This window comes from Pocillopora verrucosa, chromosome 10 (genome assembly GCF_036669915.1).
Source record: "Pocillopora verrucosa isolate sample1 chromosome 10, ASM3666991v2, whole genome shotgun sequence".
NCBI classification, from domain to species: Eukaryota; Metazoa; Cnidaria; class Anthozoa; order Scleractinia; family Pocilloporidae; genus Pocillopora; species Pocillopora verrucosa.
Window position 1 is genome coordinate 14,878,632 of NC_089321.1, and position 26,147 is coordinate 14,904,778.

General features: G+C 38.7%; 2 protein-coding genes across 2 annotated transcripts; both read right to left on the minus strand.

The window, feature by feature from the left end:
- Positions 1-1,691: 1,691 nt before the first annotated feature.
- Positions 1,692-12,823, minus strand: LOC131796311 (sodium- and chloride-dependent taurine transporter-like). Its single transcript, XM_066173810.1, has 13 exons — positions 12,627-12,823; positions 11,122-11,253; positions 9,936-10,224; positions 8,731-8,863; positions 7,823-7,957; positions 7,410-7,513; positions 6,590-6,714; positions 6,085-6,197; positions 5,811-5,948; positions 3,986-4,088; positions 3,620-3,720; positions 2,809-2,976; positions 1,692-1,922 (listed from the first exon to the last, which is right to left on the minus strand). The coding sequence occupies exons 1-13, from the start codon at positions 12,754-12,756 to the stop codon at positions 1,815-1,817; spliced, it is 1,779 nt and encodes a 592-aa protein (XP_066029907.1). The 5' UTR covers positions 12,757-12,823; the 3' UTR covers positions 1,692-1,814.
- Positions 12,824-14,863: 2,040 nt separating this feature from the next.
- LOC131796310 (sodium- and chloride-dependent taurine transporter) lies at positions 14,864-25,075 on the minus strand. The gene is made up of 13 exons (XM_059113893.2): positions 24,870-25,075; positions 23,359-23,490; positions 21,959-22,253; positions 20,840-20,972; positions 19,916-20,050; positions 19,487-19,590; positions 18,823-18,947; positions 18,255-18,367; positions 17,981-18,118; positions 16,798-16,900; positions 16,433-16,533; positions 16,060-16,227; positions 14,864-15,181 (listed from the first exon to the last, which is right to left on the minus strand). The coding sequence occupies exons 1-13, from the start codon at positions 24,997-24,999 to the stop codon at positions 15,074-15,076; spliced, it is 1,785 nt and encodes a 594-aa protein (XP_058969876.1). The 5' UTR covers positions 25,000-25,075; the 3' UTR covers positions 14,864-15,073.
- Between the last annotated feature and the right edge of the window lie 1,072 nt (positions 25,076-26,147).

A 26,147-nucleotide genomic window follows, 5' to 3' on the forward strand; every position in this document is an offset into this window, starting at 1 on the left:
GCAGAGTACCGATTCAGATTTAGATAGTGTGGGTAGTTATTCAGCTTGGGTAGTATATTCTGAAACACTAACTACTCACCTTATTGCTGGAGAACCTTCATTTCGATTTTAAAATAAAGCCATAGCTTTGTGTTAATTTTGAGTAGACGAGGTCTCATCTACTGAATTGATAGTATGAATCGAAAAACCTTTAATATACAGCTGCTCAACAACGAGGCGCCAGCATTCAAAGAAACAGCGAATGTTGATTCGTTCCCTTATTTCGGCGAAATCCAAGTATAGAGAAATTTGCATATGTCTTTCGTGACCAGCAGCGGATAGGCATTTTATCTGCACATGCGCGAGATATTAAAACTTTGCATAGATCCCGATAGAGCTCTATCTCAAAGTTATATTGATATATGAATTAAACAAGAACATTAAAATGACGATTATTTATTATTATTCTCTTTTGAAGGGAAAATATGACGAAATTAGAAGAAACGCACAGCAGAGAGAATGCATGGTCGTTCCCAACGAAAGGGATGCAACTATGAACAGAACGCAGCTCTTCTCGTTTTCAGGCTAAAAAATAAACATGTGGGATAAGCGCGTTAGTTTACAATTATCAAGTGATCGGCCAAAATGAGCACGGAAATAAAGAAGTACCAGGAAGAAAGAGGGATAATAGCAGAAATAGAACTGAGAACAGAAAAAAGGTCTTTAAATATGGAATGCTTTTCGAGTTTGTTTGGATACCTGTAGGAAAGATTAATTACCAAGCCTTTGATCTGAACTTTCAGCATACACATCCCTAAATCTTCAAAACTTTTCTGAACCGATCCGGATGCCTTGTAGTGATCCTAGCTCTCCAGTTCTCTGACCTAATATACCTCTACGCTTTAGAAAGCATTTAGCATCAGGGTTTAGCATTAAATACAATCCCAATACTTGATTCGACTATTTCCAATATTTAAGGATCAAAATTTTGGTAGTTATCCTGGTATTATTAATCCAATGTCATTTTTAATTTGATATTAATAAAAAGACAGCCTTTTATTTGTTTCAGTAAAAATGTGCGGATGTCATAGGTCCTCAACAGCCAACGTTCTCGGCTAGAAACTAGTCGTCTGATTCTTCTGAGATTTATGCTCCACCTGGCACAATTGCAAATGAAAATTACAAATGTAGGTGTTGATAGGGGGTAGCTTTTTTTTAAAGAAAAATGGGGGAAAGGATAGCTAAAAAAAAGTTCAAAAATGACAAATTTATGTATCGAATACAAGAGTGACGTAATGACTGATGCCTCAGTGACCCTAAATGAGCCAGACGGCAACGCCGTGAAAAACGATTAAAATATGAATGCAACTTTTTTAAAGATTTTTCGAATTGTTTGATCAGTGTATCGTCTTCAACGCTATCAGACCTCAATGCAACTTTAGCACAACAATATTATGCGAACAGCGTTGAGGAATGCAGAAGGTCTTAACACGCAAGTGCTGAGCTATTTATTCAGCTCCTTATTTTTTTAACCCTTAAGAGTAATTGACTTTTTATTTAACCTTAAAATATCACTCCTGAATCAGACATTAAGGTCACGAGGATAAAGAAAGCGATCACAAATTTAAGAGCTCTTGATTGCCGAAAAAATTTTCTTTGTCAGAACCTTAAGAAATTCAAAAAGCAAAGTGCGGGGAATATGTTTACGTATGTTAGAATGAAAGGATTAATTCTTTCATTTCGTCACTTTCTGGTTTCCATTGCTGTCGTGGTTTCCTTAAAGTCCCTATAAACACGTTATAGCTGAGAAAAGTCCAAGTCATATGTATATCCCCTCAAAGCGATGTCGTGGTTTGGAGTTTGTAAGATCCCTGAGAGAAATCGTGGCCATTGGCCTCTGAAGACTGATTCTTTAGATTGGGCGTGGTCAGGGTATCCCAACGCTGTTGACGAAAATGAAGGAAATGCATGAATAAGTTAGATGGTGTAAGAGATCATGAAAAGAAATGATCCTCGCAGAAGTGTTGGAGTTTTAGCCATTGCAGGATAAGCCTAAAAAGATTCAGGCTCCGAAGGGACCCGTGTCTCCCAGATAATTGTTGGTCACCGCTATGTACCAACTGAGCAACGAAGCCATTAGTTAGGGTTGATGCAAATTCTATAGGATTCTTATTTTCCGTGAGGAATTTTCATTACAACAAGATGTAAAAAATTGCTGTCATCACTCGCGACTAAGTATGCTTACGTATAGCGAGTAAAATTATTAGAAGACTTGTCATGTCATCGAAATACTTGGATCTTAACCAGTAAGTCAACGCTACGGCTGTGGGAACGTAGAGTTGATCGTAAAAATGGCTAATTAATTCTTGGTTAAGGAGAGCTGGATACAAAAGTGTCTCGTCAATGAATACAATAACTGACCAGAGCTGGAATGCTGACCGGTGTAGACTCTGCAACAAAGCCCGAGCCCTGACCTCAGCAACTTTCGAGTATAGCCGGTCGAATTAGTGTGAGACGAGCCCAATACTTCTCAATGCAACCGTTGAGGTTCCTCCAATATATGCAAGACATATTCATAATGCCTTGCTTACATTGGGGATAAAATATACAGACGCATAATATTATGATTGTACTTGGTGTGTACAAAGGAAAATGAAGAGTCTTAGTGAGAACTGAAACGTTTTCATCTAAAACTCATGTAAGTCAACTTCCGGCGTTTCAATCACTAGTTTTTCAGTCACGCATCGTATTTGAGGTTAGCACATTTCTTTTTCAAACATGTTTCTCATTCTCCCCTTAAAGGTTAGTAAACACTAATGTAGTAGTTACCTCTCTAAGAGAGCCTGGTGTTGTGGCCAACTTGTATATCATCACAATTGGAATGCACACGATTGAAGACAAAGCCATGATCCAGCCTATGGTTTCTCCCCAGTCAGGGTACTTGTAACCGTTGTATTCTAGAGGCGAATACGTCACTAGACTAAAAATGAAAACACCCTATGGACAAAAAAGATAAAATCCTTCAGGTGGCTCGAAATACTTTTGTTATCATTTTTTATTCAGCTACTCTTTGATAGACTGTAGTTTCAACGGTTTTTCTTTTCATTTCCCTGAAAGTCATACAAAAAAATGTTTAATTATTTCTCAACAATTTGTGATAATTTCTCAACTAATTGAGGTTACCCCTACTGTTCTGCTTTATGTACCTCCAACACAAAACGAGTGGGGTGACTCCCATTTCTGTCACTGAACTGTGATCAGCATATAGACTGTGTCTTAAAACTCTTAAAAGGAACGTACATACAATTTCGTCTACGATTAACAATGGCTATAAACCGTATACACAGATTTTTTGCAAACTTGGCGAAGAAAAAGATCGACATTCAAGCAATAAATAAATCAAGAAACGCTATGGAATGGAATTGCTACAAAAGAAGACATGCACTTAATTTTCTTAGATTAAGATTTCCATTCTGGCCAAGGCTTAACAGAGACCCTCTTGACCCAGATGCCAATGTGTTAAACGTCACGGTAAATTAACATGTATCTAAAAAATTCATTGCCTTTCCCCCTCTCTATTACGTTTAATAATGAAACTGAGAATGAATTCTGAGACTGATAAGTAAATATTTTGTCTTACCAAACAGAAAATAGGTGTGAATATCATCCAGCACCACCTGAGCCACGGGTTAATACAAAATCCAATCATATTCTCCATATCGTCATAGAAACGTTCACCACCTGTCGGAAAACCAATCGAATTGGGTCGGTTCATACGAGATACTGAGACAATGGAAAACGCGCGCATGATCGAAGGAAACGTGGACTGTGGAATCGCACTGCCCCTTAACTTATCGTAACGTTCATTGGAGGGTAAAACTCCTTTGGACGGCTGGTTAAAGCATATTCTGTATCCAAACGTTTTAATAAGGATCACTTTTAGTCAACTCAGGCATATAAATAGAACCTCCATCCCCACTCCTGGTTGCAACTCTTATCTTCTTACCGTAGATCCAACCAATGGCAATACTTTGAAACAAGGCGATCCACAAAAGAGCAGAGCCACTGGCCGAGTAATTGTCAAATAGTTGAAAGACGTACATCCCACCCTGAAAAATAAAGAACAACATCCACATTTAACGAAAATCACGGGTTGCAATTCTACGAGGAGAAGTGAATATGACATTATAACCTATCATATGATCTAGCTCGCGGACGCTTTCTTCGTTGCTCATCTGATCGTGAAATTACTGAGACTTGAAATCGACACAGGCTCGATCGGAATCCTAACAGGGTTCTGAGATTTTATTTCGTTATAATAGTAACCTTCTAACCTATTTTTGAAGTCGTTTTGTATGTTGAAACAAGGAGAAACGTTGGCATATAGGCTAAAAGAGAGGTCTTACTGCTGTTCTACCACAATAGCGTTGTTTTAGGATTAGAGGAAAGTTAAATATGTAAAACCAGAGCTTATATCTGTTTTTGCCGATTGCGGTTGTCGTGTCATGTTTAAAATAGCAGTTTGCTTTGTTCTAAGTAAGAGACATATGCTCAATATTTTCTTCATCGTATGTAACTATATAAAAATACATATCCCTTTAAAACTAAGGCAAATGTCGTCATAAAACATATTCCGCATTCCTACAGAGAAATACTTCGTAAGTTAGCGCTTCTACAGAAAAATCACTTGCTTTTACGTTCTATGATCTTTTATTATTTTGTCTTTTTGGCAAATTATCAATCTCATGAGAGAATATTAAATGAAGTAAAAACTCTGTGGAGGCTTTTGATCGGGGTTTCATTAACCAGGAATTTGGTATAAAAAGTAGAGTTACTTTTCAGAGGAGCTTGTTGAGGCCCTCATTAAGGACCTTAAGCAGTCAGGACGGGAAAGCCGAGGAAGACGTTAATTGAATTAAGAAAACTAATTCTTATTTTTGGTAAGAATTTCTCGAATGACTAGACGCGTTTACCATCTCTTACGTTGCCACACCTCAACTTACGCTTAACGCATGTGAGCACGGTTGAGTTCAAAATGGAAACATAAATAATCTGCCGTTAGAGTTTCCGTTCTTATGTCACGCAAATTTTGGTGATTGCGAGGTATTGCTTTGCGTCCGCGTTGCCGTCGTCGTGGTTTGCTTAAGCTCCCTATTATTAGGGACCTTTTGCAGTTACACGGCAACGCCAAAGAAGACGTGCACGTTGATTTAAAAATGAATATATATTTTTAGCTGGAATTTCGCGAACGAGTGGATATGATTAACATCTCTTACAAACCGTTACAAGTGCCGCAAGTTAAACTCAGCATAACATACGAGAACAGCGTTGAGTTCCAAATAGAAACTTAGATAATTTGCCGTCGAGGTTTCATTTCTCGGACCACGCAAATTTTGATGATTTCACGTTGTCATTTTGCAGAGGACGGCTAAGAAATGTACACACTTTGAAAACGCACTAGCTGCGCTATTGTTCTGCTCGTTAGATCTTTTGTTTTGCCACTTCCTCGTTGTCGTCACCGTCGTGGTTTGCTTAAGTTCCCTTACTATTAGAGCTCGGTACGAGAGTTTCTTCGCCTGCGGATAAGTAAGAGGCTTTGAGAAACGCAAACCGGCAAGAAGTGTGCAGTGAGTGTAGGTCTCATTATTAGTGCCACTCAGATCCCCGGCACCGATCCCAGAGGTAAAACTCTCGTCGACTCGACTCAAATCTTTTCGTAGGCGGAGAAACACGCGTCCTGCAGGCCTCATAATAAGGGCCTGCATGTAACTTAGTTCCAGGAAGTTATAACAGAAGATCTTTGCGTTTATCATTTATGCTTTTGAATGTACCTTAGTAACCATGGACAAACCAATGAGAAACCAGATACAGCACATAAATGCGATGAACATCTCTTTACGATAACCACGCCTTAAGTGTCTGGGGAACAGGTCCACGATGGCTGTTACAAATCCCTCAATGCCTACAAACTTGAAATAAGACAAAAATTAGAGGTTATTATCATAATATGCGCCTTCATGTTTTCTTCAATGTCTATGCACAGACTTGTAAAACACACAAGATATCCAGTTTAAAGTATGATAAACTGCAAATTCGCTCTAATACCTCGCTGTCGAGTCCCAACAGGAAGACCATAAAGAAAAACAGAACCGACCATAGAGGGGCCAAAGGCATCTGAGCAACAGCTTCTGGGTAAGCGACGAATGCAAGTCCTGGACCTAGGGAGGAGGCAATGTGATGAGAGACCAGTAACACCTTTTTTCTTGGGGGGGTGGGGGGGGGGGTTGGAGGATTTGGGATTTGGGAGGGGATCTCATAGTTTTCAGGGGAAAAACTGCCAATGAGGGGGGATGATATGTATATTACAGAGCCGAGAGGATAAGGTAGATTTTATCGTAAAATAACCAATATCTTCTGAATGAGGCAACAAGATCTTCTTAAACAAAGTTTGAGAAGATACAACTTAATGAACTAATAAACATATGCGAGAGTGGTACCAGTTTTCTGGACTAATTACAAAGGGATGGAAGGAAAATCCAATACAATCTCGAGTTGGTTACAACAATCGTTTGAAAATTGCTCTACCCAGGCTCTACCCATCTTTTCTTACCCCCTTTTGCCACTTCCTTCACTTCAACCCCTTGCTTCTGAGCCATGAAGCCAAGAACCGAGAATATCACAAAACCACCGTAGAAACTTGTTCCACTGTTTACACAAGCGAATATTATGCTGTCCCTGTGCGAGAAATAGCATTAATTGTTAAATTAAAATGTTTTACACAAGTTTTCGCTAAATAAACAAGACATCCAAGTTTGCACTTCTGTTTTTTATTTATTCAGAATTTAATTTTATTGAGCAGTTTTCAATTGAGAGTCGAAAACCAAAACCCAAGTGATCACAGAAACTAATCAGAACAAGGGTGGAATCACCATGAACCAATGGGAACTCAAGATAAAATCAGGCACCCTGTGTAAAGCGCGGGAAAACACGGGTAACCAAGTTGAGATTGGCTTTAGTTTTGCATTTGATTGATCAAGGTGGTGGCGAGAGTTTTTTAGACCAATACGGGGCAAAGTTAAGAAGACTTATGCAAAGCAATCTAAGATCGGCTGAAAAGCGCGCTATCGTGAAATACTCAGTAATTGTGTTTTAAATAGATACAGATGTTCGACCCCTTTGACTCTTTCATTATAAAATCCTATCAATGGTGTCACTGTATTCTTAAATTAGTTTCTCCGAGGCAGCATCGAGTTTTTAAAACGTGAGCAAATTTGCTGATTGAAAGCTAAATTTGGCTAAATGTAATCTCATACAAACAAGGCCATAATATCTCAGCTAGAACTGTGGAAAGGTTATCGAAACGTCACCAAGTAGACAAGAGGCGATACTCTTGGCAAAGAAACCAAGCAAATTTTCTTGTGTTTTCTAACCTGTAACAGTTGTGATGGAATCTGTTGTAACTCCCGAGGGCAATCAACGTTCCAAGTCCAATAGAGTATGAAAAAAACACTTGCGTTCCAGCATCAAGCCACACCTTCGAGTTTGAACAAAAACTAAGAGTAAATAAATGACCAAGTGTAAACTTTAATTTATAGGTAGGTCTCAATGGGGTAATAGCTTTTACGGCTAACAGTTAAAATTTTGGCCCATTAACAGCTAACAGTCAGTTTTTTTTCCCGTTGCAATTAAAAGAACAATTCTTACGGTAAACATTTTTTACGAATAACAGTCTAAAATTGTCAACTTTTACGCCTAACCCATTGAAACCCTCTTAAGGTTATAGTTCATAAATAACTAATAAAAATGTTTTTCTGACTTGGCCCATTTCTTCATCATTTCGCACCTGACCATCAGCCAGTCGAGTAAAATTTGGAGTGAGGTAAAACTTGATCCCTTCAGCAGCACCAGGTAAAGTGACGGCTCGAACGAGCAAAATCGTCAAAAGTACATAAGGAAATGTGGCAGTGAAGTAGACAACCTGTGAAAGATATCATTCATGTAATGATGTGTTCCTTTCCCTGTCCGTATGTTTGTTTGTTGTTGTTTTTTTTTACGATTTTTTTTTTATTGAGCTGTTGTTGTTAGCTAAGTATATTGGGCAATATTGTTGTCTGTATAGTACAGAACCCAGATGTAACATTTGAACGTGTGGTTTAATCTTCTTGGTGGGGGTAGTCCCGAGAAGGACTGTTGTTGGTAGAAGTGACTGACGTTTCGACAAACTAGGCGGAAGTCATCATCAGGGTCAAATGAAGAGTTTTTGTCAGTCGAAGATCAGAGGTTGAGTATCAGAACGCGTAGGTCGGAGGTTCGATTCATCGTGTTGATAAGACGAAAAAAGCGTAAGTTTTAAATTAACTATGTTAGGATTATCCTAAGAAATTATTTGGGTGAAAGAATAAAAGGCCAGAAAAGAATGAAAGGCCAGAAAGAAGTGCCAGTTAAAAGATTTAAAATAATTTAGATATTCCTTAACCCTTTCGAATTTCGCTTTTAATGAGATATGATAAAAATTCAATTCTCGAGGAAAGTCCTGTGGGAGTTTCATTGGTAAACCGAAGTTATAAGAACGTCAATTAGAAACAAAAGGTTAGATACGTTTTTATAACAGAAATTATCTCAAACAAGTGTATAAAATTTAAAAGTCCCTTAAACTCGGAAGAAAATTTTACTTAACAACATAATTCTCTCTATGAGAGGCAACCTAAGAGAGCAAGAAACTTAAAAATGTTCAGATTACAGCTCCCTCACCTTTCCTGTGGATTTGACACCTTTGAAAACACAGAGGTAACAGATAATCCAAGCCAACAAGAGACACAAAGCTACTTCCCAGTTCACTATGCCGGGTTCATCCAAAGCAGTGCTCAGCTTTAAGACTCTATGTCTGGAAAGATAGGTAAGTAATGTAGTTGGTAATCATCGCGGGGCTCGGTGACTTATGAACCCGCCTACTTGATATATTTGTTCAATTGTTCATATTGATGATACTCTGCGTGAAAATAATAATAGTTATCTTCCCTGTCTAAATGAATGACCGACTGACTGACTGACCAACTGACCCACCGGCCGACTGATCAACTGACTGACTGGCTAACTGACTAACTGACCAACTGACTAACTGACCAACTGACCAACTGACCAACTGACCAACTAACCAACTAACCAACTGACCAACAGACCGACTGAACAACTAACTAACTGGCTGACTGACCGACTGACCGCCTGATAAGCCAACTGACTGACCGACTGACCAACTGACCAACAGACCGATATCGATTAAACAACTGACCAACTAGCTGACTTACCAACTGACTGCCTGACAAACCAACCGACTGATCAACTGACCAAATGACCAACAGACCAAATGAACAACTGACAAACTAGTTGACTGACCGAATGACCGCGTGACTGACCAACTGACTGACCGGCTGACTGGCTGACTGGCTGGATGACCGACTAACTGGTCGTCTGACTAACTAACTGACTGACTGACCAATAGACCGATTGAACAAGTGACCGACCAGCTGACCGACCGACTAACCGCCTGACCGACTGACTAACTGACCTACTAACCAACTGACTGACTGACTAACCTACTAACTGACCGACCCGCTGATTTACCAAATGAATGACTGACCAACTGACCAACTGGCCGATTTACCGACTGATCGAATAGTTTCGAGTACAAGGTACTCTTTTTTTCCCGCAATAAATAAGCTTAAAACATCGGGACGCTGCCCATAATCTTTTACACATAACGCATACTGTTCATTTGACTTTGACATTTGTTAAAGTGGCTGTAAGGAAAATTTGTTTAACAAGAAAGAACTTCTTTAGTTGGTGATAATTTTTTTTAAATTTTCGTGACCTAACTGTTTGAGTCAGGGGTAATAAGTCACTCTTAGAGGTCAAAGAGTTATTAAACTAATATTAAACTACCTTACAGCTTCACTCACTCAAAATACTCCTCGCTCGCAGACACTTTAGCTGCCTTTGCCACTGCAGTTGGCACTGTTGACATGTTCGACATGCTCGCCATTACGGTTGGTAAGACTGTGGTATTGCTGGAGCCTTTTTCAGATGTGACATAGTCAACACAATTCGGTGTGTTCCATTCATTGCCACAGCGAGACCAGGGAAGCTCGGATCGGAAAGATGCGAACATGTAAAACAGAGCCCAGCCAAGGATGACGATGTAATATATGTTTAAAAACTGAACGATGATGACACTTGCCCATCCAATGCCTACAATGAAATCAAAGTTCAAATGTTTATATATATATGTATATATATATTCACTGTAAGTTGTTGTTCGTAATAAACCCGATATCGCACTGGTATCTCAAAGGCCATGGGTTCAAATCCCGTACAGGCTTGAATTTCTTTTCAGGCCTCATTCTCACTACTGCCTAAGTATTATTCGTTGCTGCCAAGATCGTTTTCATATTCATATCTTATCAGTCTCTCATGAACGCAAAAAGGTAAAAGAAAATGCCTGATTGTAGGTATTTCTTTCCTCCCTTAAATTCTCACTTTCTCTTAAGCTGAATGGAAGACCTAGTGCGAGCAAATGGCGGAAAATTGTCGAGACCCGGTGTAATGTAGTACAACAAGAAAATATTAACTGACGATATTCTCTTGAGTACAACTTGAAAATCGTTAATCGTCTTACTTAGCGCTAACAAGATGTCGGCACTCAATAACACGGTAAAGGTATTTGAAATGTTACATCAGCCAATTTGACTTCTCATCCCTTTGAAGTGTTACCGATATAACCTATTTTTACGTTATTTAATGGTCACGTATTAGTAATACTTCGCTCTTTTAAACATTTATGTTAAATGGGGGCTGATGCTCGAAACGCTAGAATCCCTTTACCTTAAAATCTTTTTACGGTGGCCATTTTTCATTAAAAACTCGGCTGATAGCACAAAATTATATCGGGATATCCCCCCTCCCTCCTCCCCTACTTACTGACACAACGCCACAGTTTCTTATGGAAACTTACCCTCGCTATTTCTTATCATTAACGGGGTTACGAAGAAAATTATAATCATGATTTCTTGATTATCGTTTGCCACACCCAATGGGACAAAAACCAACGATTGAACTATTACATACATTTTAGCTGATTAAACAAACCTTGAAAAAGTGGACATATCAGCCATGCTGTAATTCCACCTTGACTTGCAAACTGTCCCAGACAAACTTCCAGGATCAGAACAGGGACACCAGCAAAAACGAGGCAAATTAGGTACGGGATCAGAAAACATCCTACATGAGGTACCCGGTAACACATGAAAACAAAGCAAAAATGTGAATAATGAATCAAGAACGAATCACAACTCAGTGGAAAACACATCAGCCAGAGGCTTCCGTCGTCAAGTGCACCTCTTAACGAAAACCTGTTCATTGCGTTTGAATCAGCAAATATGTTCCATTGGAAAAGAAAAACTTGCTGTTTCTAATTCTTAAATAGTATACATTGGTCAGCTTTGTTGTCGACGCAATTTTTGATCATAAAACGAGGATAAATCGCTTGAGGCAAAAGACCATCCAAACAAAAGGAAAATTAATTATACTCAGAAAGATCTGAAACAATTACATCTTGACTATTTCAAAATGGAAGCAGTGTAGTGTAGTCTAGGAATGGTTTCAGTTAAAATCTGAATATTTGTATTTTTCCATGCATGCAAAAACTTTTCGATTTCTGTTCCTGACAACGAAAAGAAAAATTTTCAAGCTTATAGAATAATGTACTAAAATAATGGCCCTTAAGCCCTCGCTAAAGTTTCAAAGACGTCACTGTTTTGCATAAGTACTAAGTAAATTGTATTCTTTGTAAACATTCTTAAACGATTGTTCGATCGTGTCTAACGTTATACTTAAGTCACGGAAATATGTTAGTTGCTCGCAGCAAGACAAAAATGAAACAGTTTTTCAAATTCAGTGTCAGGTACATCATTAGGCATCAATACAAAGTTCTCAAATGTAATTAAATAAAGTTTGCAGCCTAGTGTTGAGGCACGAGGCATTGACCCGAGTGACACACGGATAGATGTTTGTTAGTTTAAAGTGGTGAAAGAAGCCGTTCAAAACAAGTTTGACTGTTGGGATTACTCGCTTGCTCACTTGGTCTCAGCAAGACAGAAAGAAACAGCTTTCAGATTCATTTTTAAGTACATCACGTGGCCACCAGATAAAATTTTCAAGTCTAATCAAATAGAGTTTATAGCCTATGGCTTGTGAGACACATGCATGGCCTTGACGTGAGTGACGCACGGACGGAGGCATCTCAGTATAATGTGCTGAATGGATGTCAAAACAAGGTTGACCAAAGACATATTTTACGAACTGTAAATTGTTTTTCATGCTGGCTAAGCTGCAGAATACCCTGCCACTCATTTACATGTCACTGAATAAGAATAACGTTTATTGTATTATGCCTCCATCTTCGAAGCCTCCCGACACATAAATGAGGTGGACCAAAGTGGCAAGGTATTCTGCAGTTGCTCCTTCGCGCTTTATTCGAACATAATCAAATGGAAACGAATGAAGTTTCGCCAGATTATCAAAAGCACCAGCACTTACATAATACAAGTAAATTTACAGTAATTATCATCAACCGTCACGCCATCTACACTCACCTCCACCATTTTTATAGCAAAGGTACGGGAAGCGCCAAATGTTTCCCAGTCCAACAGAGAACCCTACGAGGGCAAGAACAAAGTCGATCGTCTTGCCCCAAGTTTCCCGCTTATTGACTTTATTATCCATTGATAACGGGCAGTGGTTCAACTCAACTGTGTGCCGTTGAAAACTATTTCATAATGAGTGCGTACGCTTCACATTTCCATCTTATTTCCATATTCATAAATCATGCTTTGAATGACAAATGTCTGTAATAATTGGAAATAAGGTTTTCTATTTTTAACTATTTTCTCTTTTGGCAGGTCGACCTTTGAAGTGCTTGTGAGGGCTGTTTCCGTGCATGATTAATTGTGCTTTTCGACAAGTTTTCTTTTTGTTGAATATGATCATTGAATATTTTGTTTTTTTCTCTGGTTTGAATGACGCTAAACGAGATTCAAAAGATAAATATTAGTAAGCTCAAACCTGAAGTAGCTGTAGTCATGTAAAAGTAACGTTTAACTCTTCTGATTATCGGAGAACAAGAGCAAGGAGTGGTCGTATCTAAGAACAAGTGACAATTGTGCACCAAACAAATACTAGTTGCTAAAGGAATTTACTTTAAAACTTTAACAAGAAAAGTTTTACACTCGTCTAAAATAGGTAATAAAACATGTGCCTAATAATTGGTTTCCGCTCACGAACAAATGATATTTACATGATCAAGTTAAACGAGCCGTATCATAATTATGGACTTTGGCATCTAAGCCATTACTTTCTTATCTGAAAACACTCTGCTTATGCTTTATGTTGTTTATTTATCTCTCTCGATTATGATTATCGTGTAAAATAGCGCTTCGTGAGTAGCCGTCATTTGTAACTTTCTCATTGTAACTTTGTCATGTTTTAATTGCCGTGTTATCGTGCAGGTATCTGATACACAAACTGTGCCTTTTAGAACCAAAGAGGTAAAAGAAAACCTTTGAAAAACAACTCTGACCTGAAGTGCAACACAGGAGAGATGCTAAGCGTGACGAAATTTGACGGTCTTTCAAGTCAACAACAGCGGGCGATTTTTCTTGAGAGTGAACTAAAACATTTTACGTCATAAATCGAGAACAAAGCTGTTACAGAACCCCAAGAACTAGAGCAAACTATGTCAGTGGTTTTTTTAACAGCGAATGTTGATTCGTTCCCTTATCTCCGCTTAATCCAACAATAGAGAAATTTGCATATGTCTTTGGTAATCAGTCAGCTGTGCGAGGTTTTAAGATTGCAATAGACCTCTATCTTAAAGTTGTATTGATACATGAATTGCACTAGAACGTGAAAATTGCGATTATTTATTATTATTCTCTTTTGAAGGAAAAGTATAACGAAATTAGAAGGAACGCACAGCAGAGAGAATGCATGGTCATTCCCAACGAAAGGGATACAACTACGAACAGAACGCAGCTCTTCTCGTTTTCTCTGAAAAATAAACATGTGGGATAGGCGGATTAGTTTTCAATTATCAAGTGATCGGCCAAAATTAGCACGGAAATAAAGATGTACCAGGGAGAAAGATTTATAATGGCAGAAATAGAGCTGAGAACAGAAAAAATGTCTTTAAATATGGAATGCTTTTCGAGTTTGTTTGGATACCTGTAGGAAAGATTAATTACCAAGCCTTTGATCTGAACTTTCAGCATACACATCCCTAAATCTTCAAAACTTTTCTGAACCGATCCGGATGCCTTGTAGTGATCCTAGCTCTCCAGTTCTCTGACCTAATATACCTCTACGCTTTCGAGAGCATTTCGCATTAGGGTTTAGCATTAAATACAATCCCAATACTTGATTCGACTATTTCCAATATTTAAGGATCAAAATTTTAGTAGTTATCTTGGTATTATTCATCCGATGTCATTTTTCATTTGATATTAATAAAAAGACAGCCCATTATTCGTTTCAGTAAAAATGTACGGATGTCATTGGTCCTTAACAGCCAACGTTCTCGGCCAGAAACTAGTCGCCTGATTTTTTCTGAGAATTATGCTCCGCCTGGCAGAATTGCAATGAAAATTACAAATGTAGGTGTTGATGGAGGGTAGCTTTCTTTTCAGAAAAATGGGGGAAAGGATATCTAAATGGCGATGATAATGATGACACTAGTATTAGTAACAAAGGAATTCTACACTGTCTTTCAATTTTGAAATTTAATGACAATATTCATATCATTATATTCATGTAAGTAATGGAAGTAATAAAGGTAACATGAAAAATATTCCGTTAACACCATTATTGTTTGAACAAATTAATACGAATATTTGATACAATTGAGGATTTGTATGTAAATATATTCCAAAAGGATGACCGTTGCCTGACGGTTCCTACAATGATTAAAATAAACAGGTACAGGGTTTGTGAAAAGTCCCAATAAACACACTGTAGCTGAGGAAAACCAAATCATACGTATATGCCCTCAAAGCGATGCCGTGGTTTGGAGTTTGTAAGACGCCTGAGAGAAGTCGTGCCTTTTGGCCTCTGGAGACTGATTCTTTAGACTGGGCGTGGTCAGGGTATCCCAACGCTGTTGACGAAAATGAATGAAATGCATGAATTAGCTAGATGATGTAAGAGATCATGAAAAGAAATGATCCTCGCAGAAGTGTTGGAGTTTTAGCCATTGCAGGATAAGCCTAAAAAGATTCAGGCTCCGAAGGGACCCGTGTCTCCCAGATTATTGTTGGTCACCACTATGTACCAACTGAGAAACGAAGCCATTGGTTGGGAGTGACGCAAATTCTATAGGATTCTTATTTTCCGTGAGGAGAAGTCGATGTAAAGATTTTTGTCATCACTCGCGACTATGTGTACGTATAGCGAGTAAAATTATTAGAAGACTCGTCATGTCATCGAAATACTTGGATCTCAACCGGTAAGTCAAGACTACGTCTGTCGGAACGTACAGTTGATCATAAAAATTGCTGATTAATTCTGGGTTAAGGAGAGCTGGAGACACAAGTGTCTTGTCAATGAATACAGTAACTGGCCAGAGCTGGAATGCTGACCGGTGTGGACTCTGCAACAAAGCCCGAGCCCTGACCTCAGCAACTTTCAAGTATAGCCGGTCGAACTATTGTGAGACGAGCACATTACTTTCCAATGCAACCGTTAAGGTTCCTCCAATATATGCAAGACATATTCACAATGCCTTGCTTACATTGGAGATAAAATATACAGACACATAATTTTATGATTGTACTAGGTGTGTACAAAGGAAAATGAGGAGTCTTAGTTTGAATTGAAACGTTTTCATCTAAAACTCATGAAAATCAACTGCCGACGTTTCAATCACTAGTTTTTCATTCGCGCATCGTATTTGAGGTTAGTACATTTCTTTTTCAAACATGGTATCAGTAACACATTCTCCCCTTAAAGGTTAGTGAACACTAATGTGGTAGTTACTTCTCTTAGAGAGCCTGGTGTTGTGGCCAACTTGTATATCATCACAATTGGAATGCACACGATTGAAGACAAAGCCATGATCCAGCCTATGGTTTCTCCCCAGTCAGGGTACTTGTAACCGTTGTATTCTAGAGGCGAGTACGTCACTAGACTGAAAATGAAGACACCCTGTAGACAAAAGAGATGATATCCTTAAGGTGACTCATTCTGGCCAAGGCTCAAGCCAGACTCTCTTGACCCAGATGTCATTGTGTCAAACGTAACGGCAAATTAACATTTATCTAATAAAGTCACTGCCTTCCCCCCTCTCTATTACGTCTCTTAATGAAACTGAGAACAATTCTGAGACTGATAAATAAATATTTTGTCTTACCAAACAGAAAATAGGTGTGAATATCATCCAGCACCACCTGAGCCACGGGTTAATGCGAAATCCAATCATATTCTCCATATCGTCATAGAAACGTTCACCACCTATCGGAAAACCAATGAAATTGGGTCGGTTCATACAAGATACTGAGACAATGTAAAACGCACACGTGATCGAAGGAAACGTGGACTGTGGAATCGCACTGCCTCCTAATTTATCGTAACGTTCATTGGAGGTTAAAATTCCTTTAGACGGTTGGTCAAAGCATATTCTGTGTCCAAACGTTTTAATGAAGACCACTTTAGTCAATTGAGGCGTATAAACAGAACCTCCGTCCCCACTCCTGGTTGCAACTATTATCTTCTTACCGTAGATCCAACCAATGGCAATACTTTGGAACAAGGCGATCCACAAAAGAGCAGAGCCACTGGCCGAGTAATTGTCAAATAGTTGAAAGACGTACATCCCACCCTGAGAAATAAAGAAAAACATCAACATTTAATGAAAATCGTGGGCTGCAATTCCACAAAGGTATGAAGAGAAGTGAATAAGAAATTATAATCTATCATATGATCAAGCTCCCTAACGCTTTCTCCGTTGCTCGTCTGTTAAAAATGTAAAACCAGAGCTTATATCTATTTTTGCCGATTGCGGTTGTCGTGTCATGGTTAAAAAATCGCACTTTTCTTTGTTTTATGTTGGAGACATATGCTCAATATTTTTTTAATTGTATGTAACTGTATAAAAATACATATCCCTTTAAAACTAGCGGAAATGTGGTCGTAAAACATATTCCATTCCTGCAGAAAAATACTTCGTAAGTTAGCGCTTTTACAGAAAAAATCATTTACTTTTACGTTCTATGATCTTTTATTATTTTGTTTTTTTGGCAAATTATCAATCTCATGAAAGAAATTTAAATGAAGTAAAAACTCTGTGGAGGCTTTTGATCGGGGCTTCATTAACCAGGAATTTGATATAAAAAGTAGAGTTACTTTCCGAAGAGCTTGTTGAGGCCCTCATTAAGGACCTTAAGTAGTCAGAACGGGAAAGCAGAGGAAGACGTGAATTAAGAAAACTTATTTTTATTTGTGATGAGAATTTCACGAATGACTGGACGTGTTTACCATCACTTACGTTGCCACCCAAACTTACGCTTAACGCATGTGAGCATGGTTGAGTTAAAAATGGAAACATAAATGATCTGCCGTCAGAGTTTGTCACGCAAATTTTGATAATTTCGCGGTGTTGTTTTGCCTCCTCGTTGCTGTCGTCGTGGTTTGCTTAAGCGAGAGTTTCTTCGCCTGCTAAAGGCTTTCAGAAACGAAAACCAGCAAGAAGCGTGCACCGAGTGTAGGTCTCATTATTAGTGCCACTCAGATCCCCGGCACCAATCCCAGAGATAAACCTCCCGTCGACTCGACCTAAATCTTTTTGCAGGGGGAGAAAAAAGCGTCCTGCAGGGCTAATAATAAGGACATGCTTGTAATCTAGTTCCACGAGGTTATAACACAAGATCTCTACGTTTTTCTTTTATGCTTTTGAAGGTACCTTAGTAACCATGGACAGACCAATGAGAAACCAGATACAGCACATAAATGCGATGAACATCTCTTTACGATAACCACGCCTTAAGTGTTTGGGGAACAGGTCCACAATGGCTGTTACAAATCCCTCAATGCCTACAAACTTGGAATAAGACAAAAATTAGAGGTCGTTATCATAATATGCGCCTTTGTGTTTTCTGCAATGTCAATGCACATACTTGTAAAACACACAAGATATCCAGAATAAAGTTTGATAAACTGCAAATTCGCTCCAATACCTCGCTGTCGAGTCCCAGCAAGAAGACCATAAAGAAAAATAGAACCGACCATAGAGGGGCCAAAGGCATCTGAGCAACGGCCTCTGGATAAGCGATGAATGCAAGTCCTGGACCTAGCGAGGAGGCGATGTGATGAGTTAGAGACCAGAAACAATTTTTTTCATGGGGGGGGGGGGGTTTGGAGGATTTGAGAGGGGATCTCATGGTTTTTAGGGGAAAAGGAGGGGATCAGTCACCACCAACAGAGTATAGACAAGGGCCTTAGGAGAAATTGATTGCTAATGAACTGCCAGTGAGGGGGTATGATATGTATATTACAGAGCCCGGGAAATCAGGTAGATTTTATCGCGAAATAAACAATATCTTCTGAATGAGGCAACAACTAAGATCTTCTCAAACAAAGTTTGAGAAGATACAACTTAATGAACTAATATACATATATGCGAGAGTGGTGCGAGTTTTCTGGACTAATTACATAGGGATGGAAGGTAAATTCAATAAAATCTCGACTTGGTTTAAACAATCGTTTGAAAATTGCTCTACCCAGGCTCTACCCGTCTTTTCTTACCCCCTTTTGCCACGTCCTTCACTTCAACCCCTTGCTTCTGAGCCATGAAGCCAAGAACCGAGAATATCACAAAACCACCGTAGAAACTTGTTCCACTGTTTACACAGGCGAATATTATGCTGTCCCTGTGCGAGAAATGGCATTAATTGTTAAGTTAAAATGTTTTACACAAATCTTCGCTAAATAACAAGACATCCAAGCTTGCACTTCCGCTTTTTATTAATTCAGAATTTAATTGTTTAGAGCAGTTTTCAATTGAGGGCCGAAAACCAAAACCCAAGTGATCACAGAAACCAATCAGAACAAGGGTCGAATCATCATGAACGAATGGGAACTCAAAATAAAATCAGGCACCCTGTGTAAAGCGCGGAAAAAAGCAAGTAACCAAGTTGAGATTGGCTTTAGTTTTGCATTTGATTGATCAAGGTGGTGGAGAGAGTTCGTCACTGTATTCTTAAATTGGATTCTCCAAGGCAGCATCGAGTTTTTAAAACGTGATTAAATTTGCGGATTGAAAGCCCAATTTCGCTAAATGTAATCTCATACAAACAAGGCCATAATATCTCAGCAAGAACTGTGGAAAGGTTATCGAAACGTCACTAAGTAGACAAGAGGCGACACTCTCACGCAAAGAGACCAAGCAAATGTTCTTGTGTTTTCTAACCTGTAACAGTTGTGATGGAATCTGTTGTAACTCCCGAGGGCAATCAACGTTCCAAGTCCAATAGAATATGAAAAAAACACTTGCGTTCCAGCATCAAGCCACACCTTCGAGTTTGAAGAAAAACTAAGAGTAAATAATTGACCAAGTGTAAACTCTAACTTAAAGGTAGGTCTCAATAGGGTAATAGCTTTCACGGCTAACAATTAAAATTTTGGCTCATTAATAGCTGAGGTCAATCTTTTTCTCGTTGCGATTAAAAAAATAATGTTCACGGTTAACATTTTTTACGAATAACGGTCTAAAATTGTCAATTTTTTTACGCCTAACGCATTGAGACCCTCTTAAAGCTTGGAGTTCATAAATAATTAATAAAAATATATTTTTTGAATTGGTTCGTTCAATTTTTACAATTTCTTCACCATTTCTCACCTGACCATCAGCCAGTCGAGTAAAATTTGGAGTGAGGTAAAACTTGATCCCTTCAGCAGCACCAGGTAAAGTGACGGCTCGAACGAGCAAAATCGTCAAAAGTACATAAGGAAATGTAGCAGTGAAGTAGACAACCTGTGAAATATATCATTTCTGTAATAATGGAGTTTCCAATCAGAGTTTCGGTGTTTGATAAGCTCCTTTCCCTGTCCGTATGTTTGTTTGTTGTTGTTGTTTTTTTTATTGAGCTGTTGTTGTTAGCTAATTATATTGGCCAATATTGTTGTCTGTATAGTAAATGGTTTGAACCCAGATGTAACATTTGAACGTGCAGTTTTTAATCATCTTGGTGTGGGTAGTCCCGAGAAGGACTGTTGTCGGTAGAAGTGACTTACGTTTCGAAAACCTAAGCCGAAGTCATCATCAGGGTCAAATGAAGAGTTTTTTTCAGTCGAAGATCAGAGGTTGAGTATCAGAACGCGTAGGTCTGAGGTTCGATTCATCGTGGTGACAAGGGGAAAAAAGCATAAGTTTTAAATTAACTGTGTTAAGATTATACTAAGAAATTATTTGGGTTAAAGAATATGTATAAAAGGCCAGAAAGAAGTGCCAGTTAAAAGATTGAAAATAATTTAGATATTCCTTGACCCTTTCGAATTTAGCTTGTAGAGAGGGATAATAAAAATTCAGTTCTCGAGGAAGCTCTTGTGGGAGTTTCATCGGTAAAATGAGATTGTAAGAACGTCAATTAGAAACAAAAGGTTAGATACGTTTCCTATAATGGAAATTTTCTCAAAGAAGTGAATAAAATTTAAAAGTCCCTTAAACTTGGAAGAAAATTTCACTCAACAATATAATTCTCTCCGTGATGGGTAACCTAAGAGAGCAAGAAATTTAAAAATGTTAAGATTACAGCTCCCTCACCTTTCCTGTGGATTTGACACCTTTGAAAACACAGAGGTAACAGATTATCCAAGCCAACAAGAGACACAAAGCTACTTCCCAATTCACTATGCCGGGTTCATCCAAAGCAGTGCTCAGCTTTAAAACTCTATGTCTGGAGAGAGAGGTAAGTAGTGTAGTTGGTAATCATCGCGGGGCTCGGTTGACTTATGAACCCGCCTACTAGATATATTTGTTCAATTGTTCAAATTGATGATACTCTGCATAAAAATAATAATAGTTATCTTCCCTGTCTAAATGAATGACCGATCGACCAACTGACTGACCAACTGACCCACCGGCCGACTGATTGACTGACTGACTGGCCAACTGACCAACTGACCTCCTGACCAACAGACCGACTGAACAACTGACCAACTGGCTGACCGACTAACCAACTGACTGACCGACTAACCAACTGACCAACAGACCGACTGAACAACTGACCAACTAGCTGACTTACCGACTGACTGCCTGACAAACCAACCGACTGATCAACTGACCAACTGACCAACAGACCGAATGAACAACTGACAAACTAGCTGACTGACCGACTGACTGACTGACTGACCAACTGACTGACCGGCTGACTGGCTGGATGACTGGTTGGATGACTGGTTGGATGACTGGCTGACGGGCCATCTGACCCACTGACCAACAGACCAACTGAACAAGTGACCGACTAGCTGACCAACCGACTAACCGCCTGACCGACTGACTAACTAACCAACTAACCGACCGACTGACTGACTAACAAACTAATTGACCCACCCGCTGATTTACTAAATGAATGACAGACCGACTGACCAACTGGCCGATTTACCGACTGATCGACTAGTTTCGAGTACAAGGTACCCTTGTTCCCCACAATAAATAAACTTAAAACATCGGGACGCTGCCCATAACTTTTTACATATAATGCATACTGTTCTCTAAACATTTGTTAAAGTGCTTATAAGGAAAATTTGTTTAACAATAGAGTTTCTTTAGTTGGTGATCATTTTTTTAAAATTTTCGTGACCTAACTGTTTGAGTCAGGGGTAATAAGTCACTCTTAGAAGTCAAAGAGTTAATATTAATCTACCTTACGGCTTCACTCACTCAAAATACTCCTCGCTCGCAGACACTTTAGCTGCCTTTGCCACAGCAGTTGGTACTGTTGACATGTTCGACATGTTCGCCATTACGGTTGGTATGACTGTGGTATTGGCTATATTGGAGCCTTTTTCAGATGTGACATAGTCAACACAATTCGGTGTGTTCCAATCATTGCCACAGCGAGACCAAGGAAGCTCGGATTGGAAAGATGCGAACATGTAAAACAGAGCCCAGCCAAGGATGACGATGTAATATATGTTTAAAAACTGAACGATGATGACACTTGCCCATCCAATACCTACAATGGAATCAAAATTCAAATGTTTATAATATATATATATATATAAGCTCAGTTATGCACGCATTCTGATTGATTCTCACTCATGATCTATTGGAGGACAAACGTATAGATGACGTCACCATTAAAACTTTTTCCGTATATTTTAATTCTTTATTATATAAAACAAATAGATTCCAAGTTGCATACTGTGCCTCGTGCGCCACTTCTTTGTTCTTACCACATTTTGACGTCATCTGTGATCTATTACTGAACAGACGCACGGCAACTTGGAATCTATTTTTTAAATATATTCACTGTAAGGTGTTGTTCGTAATAAACCCGGTATCGCAGGGGTCATGGGTTCAAATTCCGTACAGGCCTGAATTTCGTTACTGCCAAGATCGTTTTCATATTCATATCTTACCAGTCTCTCATGAAAGCATCATCTCACCGACAAAAAGCAGCAAAGGTAAAAGAAAATGCCTGATTGTAGGTATATCTTTCCTCCCTTACATTCTCACTTTCTGTTAAGCTGAATGGAAGACCTAGTGCGAGCAAACGGTGGAAAACTGTCGAGGCTCGGTTTAATGTAGGACAACAGGAAAATATGAACTGACGATATTCTCTTATCAAGGTTATCGTCTAACTTAGTGCTGGCAAGATGTCGGCAATCAAGAACACGATAAAAGGTATTTAAAATGTTACATCAACCATTCTTACTTCTGTTCCCTCGAATTGCTATTGATGTGACCTATTTTCACGTTATTTAATGGTCATGTATTAGTAATACTTCGCTTTTTTAAACATTTATGGTAAATAGGGCCTGATGCTCGTAACGTTAGAATCTCTTTACCTTAAAGTCTTCTTACGGTGGCCATTTTTCATCATAAACTCAGCTTATAGGAACAAATTATATCTGGATATCTCCCCCCCCCCCCCCCCAACTTACCGACACAGCACCACAGTTTCCTTTAGAAACTTACAGTCTTTATTCATTATCTTAAACAGAGTTACGAGAAAAATTATAATCATGATTTCTTGATCATCGTTTGCCACATCCAATGGGACAAAAATCAACAATAGAACTGAACTATTACATATCTTTTAGCTGATTAAAACAAACCTTGAAAAAGCGGACATATCAGCCATGCTGTAATTCCACCTTGACTTGCAAACTGTCCCAGACAAACTTCCAGGATCAGAACAGGGACACCAGCAAAAACGAGGCAAATTAGGTACGGGATCAGAAAACATCCTACATGAGGTACCCGGTAACACATGCAAACAAAACAGAATTTAGATTATGAATCAAGAACGAATTACAACTCAGTGGAAAACACATCAGCCGGAGGCTTCCGTCGTCAAGTGCACCTCTTAACGAAAACCTGTTCATTGTGTTTGAATCAGCAAATAATGTTCAATTGTAAATAAAAACTTGCTGTCCATAATTCTCAAATAATGTACATTGGTCAGCTTCGTTGTCGACGCAATTTTTGATCTTAAACCGACGATAAATCACCCGAGGTAAAGACCATCAAAACAAAAGGAAAATTAAATATATTCAGAAAGAGCTGGAACAATTGCATCTTAGCTATTTCAAAATGGAAGCAGTGTAGAATGGTCTAGGGTGGTTTCCGTTAAAATCTGCATATTTGTATTTTTCCATGCATGCAAAAACATTTAGATTTTTGTCCCTGACAACGAAAAGAAAATTTTTCAAGCTTATAGAAAGAAGGAGATTGATAATTTACTAAAATACTGGCCCTCAGAAGTTTCAAAGACGTCACTGTTTTGCATAAGTACTAGTTGTATTGTGGTCTTTAAAGATTCTTAAACGATCGTTCGATCGCGCCTAACGCTATACTTTAGTCATGGAAATATGTTAGTTGCTCTCAGCAAGAGAAAAATGAAACAGTTTTTCAAATTCAGTGTCAGGTACATCATTAGGTGTCTATACAAAGTTCTCAAATGTAATTGAATAAAGTTTGCAGCCGAGTGTTGAGGCACAAGGCATTGACCTGAGTGACGCACGGATAAAGGTTCGTTAATTTAAAGTGGTGAATGGAGCCGCTCAAAACAAGTTTGACCGATGGGATTAGTCGCTTTCTCATTTGGTCTCAGCTAGAAAGAAAGAAACAATTTTCAGATTCATTGTTAAGCACATCACGAGGCCACTAGATAAAATTTTCAAATCTAATAAAACAAAGTTTATAGCCGATTCCTTGTGAGACACGTGGATGACCTTGACGTGAGTGACGCACGGACGGAAGCATCTCAGTATAATTTGGTGAATGGATGTCAAAACAAGGTTGACCAAAGATATATTTTACGAACTGTAAATTTTTTTTCAAGCTGGCTAAGCTGCAGAATACTTTGCCACTCATTTACATGTCATTGAATAAGAATACCGTTTGTTGTGTTATGCTTCAATCTTAGAAGCCTCCCGACACACATAAATGAGGTGGACCGAAGTGGCAGGGTGTTCGAATTCTGCAGTGGCTCCTTCACACTTTATTCGAACATACTCAAATGGAAACGAATGAAGTTTCGCCAGATTATCAAAAGCACCAGCACTTACATAATATAAGTAAATTTACAGTAATCATCATCAACCGTCACGCTATCTACACTCACCTCCACCATTTTTATAGCAAAGGTACGGGAAGCGCCAAATGTTTCCCAGTCCAACAGAGAACCCTACGAGCGCAAGAACAAAGTCGATCGTCTTGGACCAAGTTTCCCGCTTATTGACTTTATTATCCATTGATAACGGGCAGTGGTTCAACTCAACTGTGTGCCTTTGAAAAACTATTTCATAATGAGTGCGTGCGCTTCACGGGCAGTGGTTCAATAGATTTCCATCTTATTTCCATATTCATAAATCATGAATGAAAAATGTCCATAAGAATTGGAAAGGAGGTTTTATATTTTAACTATTTTCTTTTTGGTAGGTCCACCTATCAAGTGCTTGTGAGAGCTGATTACGTGTATGAGTTTATTTTAGCCTTGAGAAGCAAAAAAATTTACGATTAACACGTTTGTTGTGCTTTTCGACAAGTTTTCCCTTTGTTGAATATGATAAATTTTTGTTGTCTAGTTTGAATAATGTTAGACAATATTCAAACGACAAATATTAGTAAGCTCGAGCCTGAAGTAGCTGTAGTCATGCAAACGTAACATTTAGCTCTTCTGATTATCGTAGAACAAGAGCAAGGAGTGGTCGTATCCAAGAACAAGTGACAATAGTGCCCCAAACAAATACTAGTTGCTGAAGGAATTTACCTTAAAAACTTTAAGAAGAAAAGGCTTACACTCATTTAAAGTAGGTAATATAACATGTGTCTAACAATTGTTTTCCACTAACGGACAAATGATACTCACATGATCAAGTTAAACGAGCCGTATCATAAGTATGGACTTTAGCATCTAGGCTATTATTTTCTTATCTAAAAATACTCGCCGCTTGCTTTATATTGTTTATTTGTCTCTCTCGATAAGGATTGTCATGTAAAATAGCGCTTGGTGAGTAGCCGTCATCTGTAACTTTCCCACTGTGACTTTGTCATGTTTTAATTGCCGTGTTATCGTGCAGGTATCTGATACACAAACTATGCCTTTTAGAACCTAAAAGGTTAAAAAAAAAAAATTTGAAAAACAACTTTGACCTAAAGTGCAACACAGGCGAGATGTTAAGCGAGACGAAATGTGACGGTCTTGCAAGTCAACAACAGCTACTTGCACCTGTGCGAGGAAAAAGTAAAGCAACAGCGGGCAATCTTTCTCGAGAATGAACTTAAACATTTTACGTCATAAATCGAAAATAAAGCTGTTACGAACTAAAGAACAAAAGCAAACTATCCCAGTGGTTCTTTTAACAGCTAAATTAATTCAATCACCTGAATTCGACCGTTA

Coding starts and splice junctions, on each gene's coding strand:
- LOC131796311 (XM_066173810.1), bottom strand. CDS start 12,756: ATGGATAATAAAGTCAATAAGCGGGAAACTTGGGGCAAGACGATCGAC. Junction 6,715..7,409: donor TTCCATCACAACTGTTACAG/GTTAGAAAACAC, acceptor TTTCTCGCACAG/GGACAGCATAATATTCGCTT. Junction 1,923..2,808: donor CACCAGGCTCTCTTAGAGAG/GTAACTACTACA, acceptor TTTCGTCAACAG/CGTTGGGATACCCTGACCAC.
- LOC131796310 (XM_059113893.2), bottom strand. CDS start 24,999: ATGGATAATAAAGTCAATAAGCGGGAAACTTGGTCCAAGACGATCGAC. Junction 19,591..19,915: donor CTCGACTGGCTGATGGTCAG/GTGAGAAATGGT, acceptor TCAAACTCGAAG/GTGTGGCTTGATGCTGGAAC. Junction 18,119..18,254: donor TGCTGGGACTCGACAGCGAG/GTATTGGAGCGA, acceptor TCTTATTCCAAG/TTTGTAGGCATTGAGGGATT.